The 12023-nt window shown below is 37.0% G+C and overlaps 1 protein-coding gene across 2 annotated transcripts in view; it reads right to left on the bottom strand.

The window, feature by feature from the left end:
* Positions 1–12023, bottom strand: part of dph1 (diphthamide biosynthesis 1) — a gene marked incomplete at its 5' end in the record, with an annotated part of 131159 nt that overhangs the window by 113951 nt on the left and 5185 nt on the right. For both annotated transcript variants that reach the window (XM_079824241.1, XM_079824242.1), the window contains one exon: positions 11333–11482. In XM_079824241.1, coding sequence (XP_079680367.1) covers positions 11333–11482 — 150 coding nt within the window. The remainder of the gene's footprint in view (positions 1–11332; positions 11483–12023) is intronic.

Here is a 12023-nt window from a genome sequence, read left to right as displayed (position 1 = left end):
TATCCTCCATTAACGCTTTAAAATATAGCATTCTGTGCAGAATATAAATGTGTCCGTACGTATTTATAATACATATTTATAAAGTAGGGGGTGGGATACTTTAGATTCTAGAGAGCATTTGATTGGACAGAAAATCTGATGCAGTGTGATGGAATTAAAATCTTTGATCCATATTGGTGGAAGTGAGAGACTGTAACTTTTGAATGCTTATATCTTCAAAATACAAATTGTCATTGTTTTGGAGCACACTAGCTTATAGATAACAGTAAGGCTAACATATTCATACTAAAAGTTTTGATTTCATGACGACTTTAACATTGGCACAAATTTTAACTGTCTCTAAATCTGAATGTTAGAGACATATTCAAAATACTTCACTAATTTATAACATTTTTTTTTTTTTTTTTTATAATTTTATGTTTTTGTAACCATACAATAAATGTACAATTTTGAAAGTGCTGGGGAAAAAAACGTATTGTTGAACCCTGCTATTGAAGACATCTAAAAGCATGTGCCCTACTTAGAATTCACACCATCTTTTAAGAAACTGTGAAATTACATGAATGCGTCTCAGCTGGGAAGAAACCAGCAATAAATATGAGAGGAGAAAAGTTTAAAAAAAAGAACATAAGCAATTTGTTTTGAGTGCAGACAAGCAAAAGAGCAGCCAGGAAGAGTGATGGATGAAAGGAAGGGGGAATACAGCTGGGCGTAGCAACTCTCTGATGAAAGGTTAAAAGACTGGCCCCCTTCAGTCCGGACAGACACAGACAGGTCATTACCTGGGAAAGGGCGAGTTTATTAACAGTAAAAGGTTATTCAGCTCAGTACAGCCTTGCCTGACAAATCTCTCCATCCATCCATCCATACTCGGCGGGCTGTTGACAAGCTCCATCTCGCTAAGGAGGCCCGGCTCTGGCCCAGGGCTAAGTGAGCACACATTTGTACACTGCATATCCAGAAATGTCATAGAAGCTCAAGGAAATGCCAAAATGCCAGAACCCCCAGTGGACTGCACAAACACACACAGAGAAAATGTGCTTAGTGTGTTCAGCTACTCCTGTTACCACGCCACAAGGACTGACAAACAAAATGTTAGCCCTCATCTAACTCTCTGAATGACTGACAGAGCACAGCTGCTGCAATAAAAACGAATCAGATAGAATGAGGTACGATATAATTTGGTAAAATATTGTAAATTGCAATTGGTTAACATGGCATTCCAGCCCTTCCAAAATAGACCATACACTAAAAGCTATCATGTGAAACAGAAAAAGTTGGTGGGGGGGTGCAGGACTACCTGTTTGGCCAGCCAATAACAGATAGGGGGTGTGTTCTGGGAAACCCATTCCAAAACAGCCATTATTGGCACCGACAACACACGAGCATAAATAAATAAAAAACTGTATATTTGCAATACAGTGCGGCCCCTAAATATATTTCTCAACGGTTCTTGAGAGAGGTTTAGCTTTAGCTGAATGAACATCACATCTTCACTCTTTCCTGCACTTCCATCGGTGTATTGGCAAATACAAACAGCAGCCCTGCAGATAGAGCTTGCATTATGATCTTTTTTTTTTCAAGATACCGAGGAACACAAGAATGAATTAATCTGGGAGGTAAGTCTTCTTTACGATCATCTGCATTCATCATAGGCCAGAAAAAACTCACAAATAATCAGTCAGGCAACCAATGCATCCTCATTATGTGAAATGAACATACAAACAGATGTTTGCACAACTCTGATGAAGCCTACTGAGCCAGAGAAGAACAACAGATACACAGGAGGGACAAGAATTAACCAGGAGTAATGCTAGACCTGAGCAGAAGGGGCTGTAGCCCAGAATATTCAGAAGGCTGAATTTACTTGATCAAAAATAAGAATACTATGAAATATTATTACCATTAAAATACATTTTGGATTTTCTTTTTTTCTTTTGTAATTTATTCCTGGCATGGCACAGCAGAATTTTCAGCATCATTACTCCAGCCTTCAGTGTCACATGATCCTTCCGAAATCATTCTAATATGCTGATTTGGTGCTCAAGAAAAAAATATATTATTAAAAATGTTGAAAACCGAAAACCCCACAGAAAATGAATTGTTATCTAGCAATTACCTATTGCTGAGCAGCTCTTGTGCCACCCCGTCTCACTGCTGCTGCTTTCTGTCTTTCTCCCAATGGAAAGAAACCTCTTGACCTTCTAGAAGCCATGATACAGCTATACGGTTCAAGTAAAGTTAATTAAAAGCACAGAATAAAATGCACCTTCGCTTCTATTATTTATTCTCTGGCATAAAATTGTGATCTTACATGGTCTTTTAAAAAAAAACTACAAAAGTGCATATTTGAACTCGAGACCATAAGGAAAATAATGAGATGTGCGCCATCACAGACTTTCGTTTATTTATATTTTAATTTAATTGCATCTTTTCTCTGGAACTTTGATCCTTTGTTTCAGTAGATCATTCAATTAATTAAATTTTTTAGCATTAATGGTCAATTTACGATATTGTGGACAAATGTGTGTGAAAAGCTTGTCTATATATCAGACGTGACTCACTGGTCTTATCCTGTACACTAGTGTCATGAGGACATTACAACAAAACACATTACAGTACATTTAAAATAAGCCTGTTATAGAAGTGTCCTTATCATTACAAACATTTATTCTCTTCATAGCAGGAAACGAAAGTAGATGAAATTTGTGCTGATGCCGCAGCACAAGAATATTTGATACAAATCTAATCTGACAAAGTAAATACACAGTGACCAGGCACAGGTAATAAATACAAACACAATTTAGCCTACAATAAATACATCAACTTGACTACACACAACAAGTGAAAAAGACAAGGCCCTGCAGCTCTCAACAATAACGTTTTTTGCAATCGTAGTGCATATCATTTCTTTATAAGATGGTCAATACAACACGCTAAACCAAATGTTTACAGACATGAATATGATCAATGGAATGTCTAGCTGGCTAACATAGATGCGGTTTAGTTGAATTTGAGAAAAATCCTCAGTTTAAATGTAGTAGTGGTGCAACAGATCACAATACATTACATAATACATACTGAATCATAGCCTATACAGTTTTTGAGTCAAGGATTGGATCATTTTTCAGAACAGAAAAAATATAAAAATAAATTTGGACAAATGTAACTTGGCTTTAAATGTTATACTTAAAGCACACTTTAAGTACTTCGATTCCACAGCAAAAACTATTAGCCTAACTAATAAAGTTCAAACACTGTTAAAGACAAGTGAATAGTCAGTAATAAAATAAGAACAAATACACCAATTACAATTGTACTATAAATACCATATCAGGGCTCGACATTAACGCTTGTCCGGGACAAGTGGATTTTTTGAACGGGCAAGTGAAAAATAATTTTACTTGCCCGACGGACAAGTATCCTGGTTAAAACATCAAAACAAAAAATAACTAGGGAATCACCAAAGAGCAATAATGATTCTGCATTCAGTTAGTGTAAGTGGAGATCGATAGTGGATAATAATATAAAACAAACTGACTAACAAGGTTTTGCTGTTGAGGCTCGCGCAGCCTCTCGAGGAGAAAATCGAAAACAAATGAGCGCTGCTCATACAAAGAAACTCAGTTAACATGGTTAACATACACGGTTCAAATTGTGTAGTTTTTATATTTATAACATATGATACAGTTAAGCAACATCACACAAGAGTGTTGTTTTCCTGAATACCATCACGACTGAAAATGACACTGATTCGTACGCCAGTTCCATAAACAATTAGTTAGCATTGTCACTTACATTTTAGATGCAATATGGACCGTTTTTCTTTCATTTCAGCAGCGAAAATAGTTCCAAACAAAGATCACAACAGAAACGTAATGCATCTCACAGCAATAGCATGTTACTGAATTCAGCGTTTTGAATGAATCGGTTGAATCAAAGATTCAATGACCTATTCGTAAATAGACCACCTAATTCTTGAATGAATCATCCATCTGAACGAATCGACTCAATGACTGACTCATTAAGACGGTCACCTGCTGCCACCTACAGGTGGTTTAGTTTCATCTTTCCAACATTTCTTTTTTGTATATTCAAAAATATTTTTAAATATCTCATAACATTATTTAATGCAGGTGTAAATTATGTAATTTGATTCATAACAGCCCTATAGTGTCTTATTCTAATTTAAATTATAGATCAAATTTAAAAATATAAAATGAAAGCTGAACCATAGCCTATATTTAATAAGATTATGGAAAAATGCCCTTTATAAAAAGTTAAAAATATCACAAATATGCATATTTAAATATGTCAAAGCTGATTGAACACTGGTGAGAATAATGCTTTAAAATAGATTATATTTGCAAAATAAAAAAAATCCGGACAAGCTAATTTTTTACTCGGACAAGTGTATGACAGATTTACTTGTCCGAAGGACAGGCATGTGAACAGGCTTAATGTCGAGCCCTGCATATCAAAGTTACAAATAAAGTCTTACAGTATTATGCAGGTACAGAAATTTAATAATTACATGTAAAATAACACTATCTGGTTCAATGCATAAATTAAATATAGATTAATCTTTGTTAAAGCTGTGTTTATTTTATTTTTTGTTTAACATTAATGACATGGACAGCAGCAGGTATTTATAGGCTGCTGTCACTTTAAGGATCCAATATATAGTTAGCCTACACATCCAATTTCTTTCTCAACTGTTACCGTTCACTTAAGACATAACTGACTGTGTTTACGAGAATACTTGCTGAGACAGGCATATCTGACATAATTTTGTGTGTATTTGTCTGTTCATGTTTGCGGAGATGCAAAAGAGGAATCAATTGTGTGTATGTGTGTCTGTGTGTGTGAGCGCACGCTTCAAGGGAGTTCTCAATTGAGTTCTCTTTCGCATCTTGTTGCCCTTGAATGTGTAAATTGCAAGGCAAAACACGTGCAAAGATAAACTTTCACTCTATGATCGATGGTTAAATGTAGTAATTAATCCTAAAATCACATGCATTCCGAAACAGGGCCTGGTCCGTACGGATCCACTACGATTGTTACACCCCTAGAATGTAGTGAAAACACTATGTTTTGCATTGTTAACCATCACTTTCAGGCAAAATTGTGTTAATTAATTCTTTGAGTTACATTATAGTGGTTTAATATTTTATAACTTGTTAACTATTTCCTTTTTGTAAAAGAGAAAATTAGTAAAATCATTTATTTTTGTGAATTTTGATTTATTTTGAAATATTTCAATATTTCTCAGATACTATTTGAGAAAAATAAATGGTGAAAACCACAGAACAGAGGGGGAAACGTAAAAAGAGAGAGGCAATCTGGTCAAAAATGAACTTTGCCCATTGACTCCAGAAATAGAGGGGGCTTTTAAAAATGAAAACCTCCACAACAAAGAGCCCAGCAGACTGTAGCGTTCTCTCCAATCCCCATGAAAGTACTCAGCAAAAGCCACCTGCTAACACATTCAGCACATCAAACACTTGTCTGTTGTCATTCACATCAATAGAGGCTTGAAATTGGGCATTTCTGCGGCTGCGGTGCATTATTAGGACTTTTTGTGATTAAAGATTGGGCATCGCTGTAGGTCTGAACTCAACAGACAAGTTTTTTATGATGAACATGAATCCAAATATACTGAAATCAACTAAAGCCTTTTTCTGCTTAATTTTTTCCCTCGTCTTACTGTGTAACCATCTGTGGTCTTACTGTGTAACCATCTGTGGCTCATCCTGAAGGCTCTTTGACACATCTGTACTTGAATGATGGAGGACTTGTCTTGACTTCATAGCAGCTTTAATTGTCTGACTGACATGTAAAGCAACAAATCACAGTTTGTTTTGTTCAGCATCATGTTTAGGGTCGTGAAAATGTGAACTTGATGTCCCTAACAGACCGATGTGTAAAACTCTTGGACGTATTTTATAGAGTCTACCGCAAACTTTACATACTTTTGAAAATCCAGCATTTAGTTGATCCTAACAAACGCTCATTGTCACGTTGTAAACTTGACGGCTTGTTTCTTCCATAAAGGAGTTTGGTGTCACTGCATCTTTGTTTCCAGGTGGACCGTTAAAGAATGCGACACCTGCGTCTCCCAAACATCCCGTAGAATTCAACCAATTAGATGACGACTTCGAAAATCCTGAAGTGTTTCCAGTTAAGTGTGTCATATGCATCAGATGTTCAGCAAGCAGTCCGTGGATGTGCCGTCTGAGGCTGAGACAAACGGAGGGACATGCTACAAGGGAGGACATGCTTGGGGCGAATTATCGTCAGACAGTGATGCATGACCAAAAGGAGAGGGGATACGAGGTCGGGTGAGAGTGACAAAATCACAATTAGAAACCCCAAAAATATGAAAGGTCACATAGCAATGACATTTCTTGAAACAAAACTGTGTTTGTACAACTGCACTACTGGCCTATTTTGACTCAGCTGTTCTGACATGTTAGGGATAGTGTCATTGGTAATACACGTTTGGCTCGCAGTGCGCAGGCATCACTGCGGTTATGACAGATTAAGAACGCAGGCTAAACAAGCAAAGCCAAGTAAGAGCCGCTGGATCAAGACCTACAAGTGTAAGCCGCAGCACCCACAACAAGGCCAATTCATCATCAACGCAGAGATAAACAGCTCTTGATTGGACGCATCAAACTAAATGAGGATTACATTTGCATAACGATAAATGATACGGCACGAATAATAGGATTAGCGTGTTGCTAGCCGTGATTTCACCATCTTTTTTTATGCTATGATGAAATTCTCTGAGGTTTGCTCAAGGAGGTAAAGCATGTGCATTAGAAGAAGATGTAATTACTTCCAATAAAAAGGAATATTTTACAGTAAAATGCTATAGTGAGACAGCTTGAGCCAACCCTGAAAAAAACTTATAATTGCTGAAATCTCACTAAGAAACTGTATGACATCTCATTAGAACAGTTTCAAACAAGCCATAAGTGTTGCTTTCCGAGGGGAATACTTTCACACCAATCTGACAAGATATTTAAAAAAACACTTATGGAAGTCACTACAGAGGATATATTTTGATGCATATTTTGATGCAAAACAGCCCAGGGAACATCCGTTTGCGACCGTAGGAAACTAAACACTGGCCGTTGTAGACACTGATTAAAACAAAAAGAAACGTGCTTTTAGTCATTCTTCCAAGCAAATAATACATTCTTGAGAATTTAAGACTTACTGAGATTATTAAACTATATTAGAAATAAATCTAAATTATTCAATCTTTTTTTATATTGCATTAGGCATCATGAACTAATGACAAACACTTTTTTAACAACATTTATTTAAAATAAAATACTATTATTCATTGTTAATTCATGAACTATTAATAATACATTAACTATTTATGCAGCTTAAATGTAAAACAAAATATTAGAATATGTCAAAATTAAAATGATTAACCAATGATTAAATTCTGTAAAATGTAAAAAGTGCATTCCTTAAAGCCATTAGGTATCATGATTTAACAAAGTTTAACCTTTTTGTAAAAGGGTTGCAGAAAACTGAAGAAAAATCAAATACCAAGATAATATTTCAAGCTGCTGTGCTCTGAAGAATAAAAGTCATTCTGGCAGTGGCAAACGTGTCCTTGCTATTCAGCAGAATCAGTTGATGGTTCATAAGCTAATGACCATATCTTCCACATTTTGCTGAAGCAAAGTTCTGACAAAATTAGGTAATTATGCCTCTAAATGTCATCATGAATTTCACCAATTTTCCCAGCTGGCTTAAAGAAGCAGCCCTCTGCAGTAATTTGAAGCTTGTACTTTGTTCCAGAGAACAGCTAAAAGACCACATCTTAATTTATGCCTGTGGAAACCTCCAAGGCAATTCTGCTATTCAGTTTGCTTGACTCGGTCCATATAACTAAAAACACAATAGTGAAGAATATTAATCTATATAATGCAGCCTGTATGCTCTCATAAAAGCAATAAGCTTGAGACATACCTTATGTAATGCTGCTGCATTATCCTGCAAACAGAGATGAACTTTAAGGCAATTTAATTCTCTATGGACAGACAACCAGAATGACTAATGTTCTTGAACTGAAACTGTAAGCCTAATAACATAAAATACAACATGACAACACGCTCAAACTACCTACGATATATTGCCCCTTTTTCTGAAGTAAGCAGAAAAAAAAAAGAAAAGTTTTTTGCACACTTGGCGGAAACATTATATTTTAAAGGGTTAGATCACCCAAAATTGAAAATTAGACCATGATTTACAATATCAAGTCATCCTAGGTGTATATGACATTCTTCTTTCGGACTAATAAAATCTGAGTTATATTTAAAATGGCCTGGCTCTTCAAAGCTTTATAATGGCAGTGAATGGTTGTGTCGTTTTTGAAGTCCATAAGTGCATCTATCCATCATATAACTGTTCCACATGGCTAAGGGGGTTAATAAAGACCTTCTGAAGCGAAATGGCACGTTTGTGTAAGAAAAATATCCATATTTAAAACTTTATAGACTAAAATAACTAGCTTCTTATAACTGACTCACTAACTTGTGCTAAAAGAGTAAACCCTGACGCGATGTATAGGAGCATTGCACGCTTTGACACCTCTCGCGGATAGGGCTGGGCAACAAACTCAAGCCCCTCTCCTTTTTTATCAAAATCATCCGCCATTTCTCGTTAAAAATTCTCGTTTTAGACTTCTAATTCATGACCGTTGTTTTGCTCTATTCTCTGCGCCTCTGCTTTCGTCAATACGCATGCGTCAAGGGTTACTCTTTCATCGTAAGTCGCCTTGCGTACCACTGACTGCCGGAAGATAGTTATTTTAGTCTATAAAGTTTTAAATATGGATATTTTTCTTACACAAACACGCCACTTCGCTTCAGAAGGCCTTTATTAACTCCCCGCAGCCGTGTGGAGCAGTTATATGATGGATAGATGCACTTTTATGACCACGGAGTAGGCCTGCACGATAAATCGTTATAAAATCGCGATCTCGATTCACCCTGTTCACGATTTAATTTTAAAATGACTTCGATTAAAAAAATAATTATTATTTATTTTGAAAGGACCACTCTCAAAGTTCAGGGCTTCACCCTCAGCCAATGACAAAGCGCCTTTTAGTCACGCATTTCACTCGTCAGTTCAGGGCTTCACCCTCAGTTAATATAATTCCAAGGATTATAAAAAGAAGATATGGGGTAAAACTATTATAAACTAGCCGTGTTCCGTCGAGTGCAACTTCCTTCCCTTCACAGCAGCAGCGCTGTCATTTCTCCCTAAACCCAAACTTAACGTCAGAATCAGTGATTGTTGTAAAAGGCAGTGTCTACTGTTGCTAAAATGCAGGACGTGTTTGGTGATAAAAAGAGCTATTAAATGCACAATAATCCACAGAAGAGACGCTGTTTCCAACTTCAAGGTGGCTTGCGTGTGTGTGCGTGCGTGCGTGCGTGTGTGCACGTGCACGCATGCTGTGTGTGAAACGGACCGACTTGCACATTATACATTAGGCTTCATGTGCCATCAAATCCATCAAATACACAACATTTAGACTATGTCAAAATGACCGGATTGGAGAGCAGTCACTTAAACACAGTTTATGTCTTAAATGGCCGTAAATGGTTTGGAGAAATGGGAGAATATGATATTATTAGATCTGCATTCGGTCTTAAAGGGGCAGCGTCTAATAAACCTGCTGACGATTGAGCCATTAATGCGAATCAAACAAAATGCAAAGAGAAAGTATGCCATACCCACATAACTCCAGTAGGAGCAAGGAAATAACAGAAGCCATTGCTTACCATCTAGCAAAAGATATGGTTCCAATATACAACGTAGAACGTGACAGATTTCTAAAGATGATCCATACATTGGACAAACGCTACTCAATACCATCCTGCAACTATTTTGAATGTTGTATGACGTTTCAATTTAGCCTATTTAGAGCCATATTCAGCGCAGTGCGTTAAATTTATATTTTTGGTAACCTAGTTGAATTGCCAGTTGAATGCTAATTGTACAAAAGGCAAGCAGTTAAAGAGTGTTTCTTCTTTATTCATTGAAGCCTCTATGTTTACAGGCTTGTGGTGATGTGCAATCTTCTATGTGCCAAAACAAATATTTTTGGTACTGCCAATTTGTTTTGTCATGGTTCATGTGTGCAATAAAAAAATTACACTTCCTGAGAAAAAAAATTGTTGCAGAGAATCGTGATATCAATTCTAAGCAAAAAAAATTGTGATTCATATTTTTCCCAGAATCGTGCAGGCCTACCACAGAGAGAAAAAAAACAGAGTTGAGGGCACCTTAAGCATTTAAAAAACAACCCTAACCCTATATAACAACAAACTGACAAAACGAGGGAGAAACGCGGATATTTGCAATACATTTAAGAGCACTCTCTGAACAAATGACACACATCAGTTTAACACAGAAAGAATAAAGCAGTTACTTTTTTGCCCATTCTTCTTTGAATTGTCAGTTTATTTCTTAACTTACATCATTCATTGTCTTTTGTAAAGCAGAATAGTCCATCGTGTAATCGCAGTCGTGATCAGGATAGTGGTTGTTTCAGTGTAGCCTAATCAGTGCACATTTCATTTGAAGAAGACGTGATGAAATATGTGCGCAGACACGCTTCTGGTTCATGTTTAGAGCACTAGAGTATATGAAATATGTCCATAAAAAACGTAAACACGCTCGCTCCGGTCTATATATGTGCTATATGATCCATGTGGTGAGCGTTGTTAATCTCATCGTGGCGCTCCGCGCAGAAACCGCTCTCTCTTGCACGCTGCGTGTAGTTTGAATTCTCCGCTATAATCAAGGGCTGAATCCGAAATCGCCCCCTATAACCTCAAATAGGCAATTATTTGGAGGGGACAGCACTTTGTAGTGGTGTCCGAAACCATAGTGGACGTTATTGAGTGCACTCATTCTATCCCACATCGCACCGCAATAACGAGTGTACAGCCGATGTAAGTTACACACAGCGGTTGTCCGACTTCACGCACTCGTTTTCATTCTCTCCTTCAAATAAAGTGATAACGTAGGGAATAGTGAATGAGGGTATAGGGGACGATCTCGGATTCAGTCATAGGCTGTAATGCGATCTCTCTGACTGCTCTCACTCAAACAGTGCAACAGTGAAATGGGTCCCCTCTCAAACAATGATGCGCTGCGCCGCATTCAGAACGTTGTTTAAGCGACATATACCGGTATTGCGGTATCATCAAATTTCATATCAAAACAAAATAAATACCGGTATTCGGTATGAACCTTTAACCTTTTTCAACAAAACTATTTTAGATGTACTCACCCCTCTTGGCTTTGGCTTGTTGCACCCTCCATATTGTTTTGTGGATCTCAAAATTGTAGTTAGCTGGCAAAGTCTTAATTGCCTCATTGAGCTCTGGATCTTTAAGGATCTCATCAGGAATCTGATTTGCCACTCTCCTCGGTGCTCGCACTAGATTAAAAAGACAATATGAGAGTTAATTCATCTAATTTGCTTAAGAAGTTGTTGTAAGCATCACTGAACTCAAGTGCTTTTAGACCCCGTTGTGCAATGTACAATATGGCCAATTGCAAATTGCCTTAGCAAGTACCAATAAGAATCTAATTTCATTTTTATGAGAAATTGATTGGGGTATAGCCTATATAATAAGACAAGGAAAGCCCATGCAATCATTTCTCAGATCCAAAAATTCATCAGCACACAAATCAATCAGCACAGTCAGGACAGCAGCTAAACTGACAGGTCAGCCATTAGCAAAATGAGTCTGTCAGTGATATTCATTCATTTTTGAAGTCTACGACAGACAGGGTCATCTGTAATGTAAGCTCAGGCAAGTTTTAATGGCTATATCTTTTTATACAGTACCCCAAAAAAACACACATAAAATTACAGTAGACGTATTATGATGCAACAAAATGAACACTAGTGCAGTCAATTGGTTTTAGAAGTCACATAAATAGTGAACCAGTGTGTAGGCTTGCTGCGGTAGTCA

The sequence above is a fragment of the Gobio gobio genome, assembly GCF_949357685.1.
Source record: "Gobio gobio genome assembly, chromosome: 8".
NCBI lineage: Eukaryota > Metazoa > Chordata > Actinopteri > Cypriniformes > Gobionidae > Gobio > Gobio gobio.
This window is presented reverse-complemented; position numbering and strand designations above follow the sequence as displayed.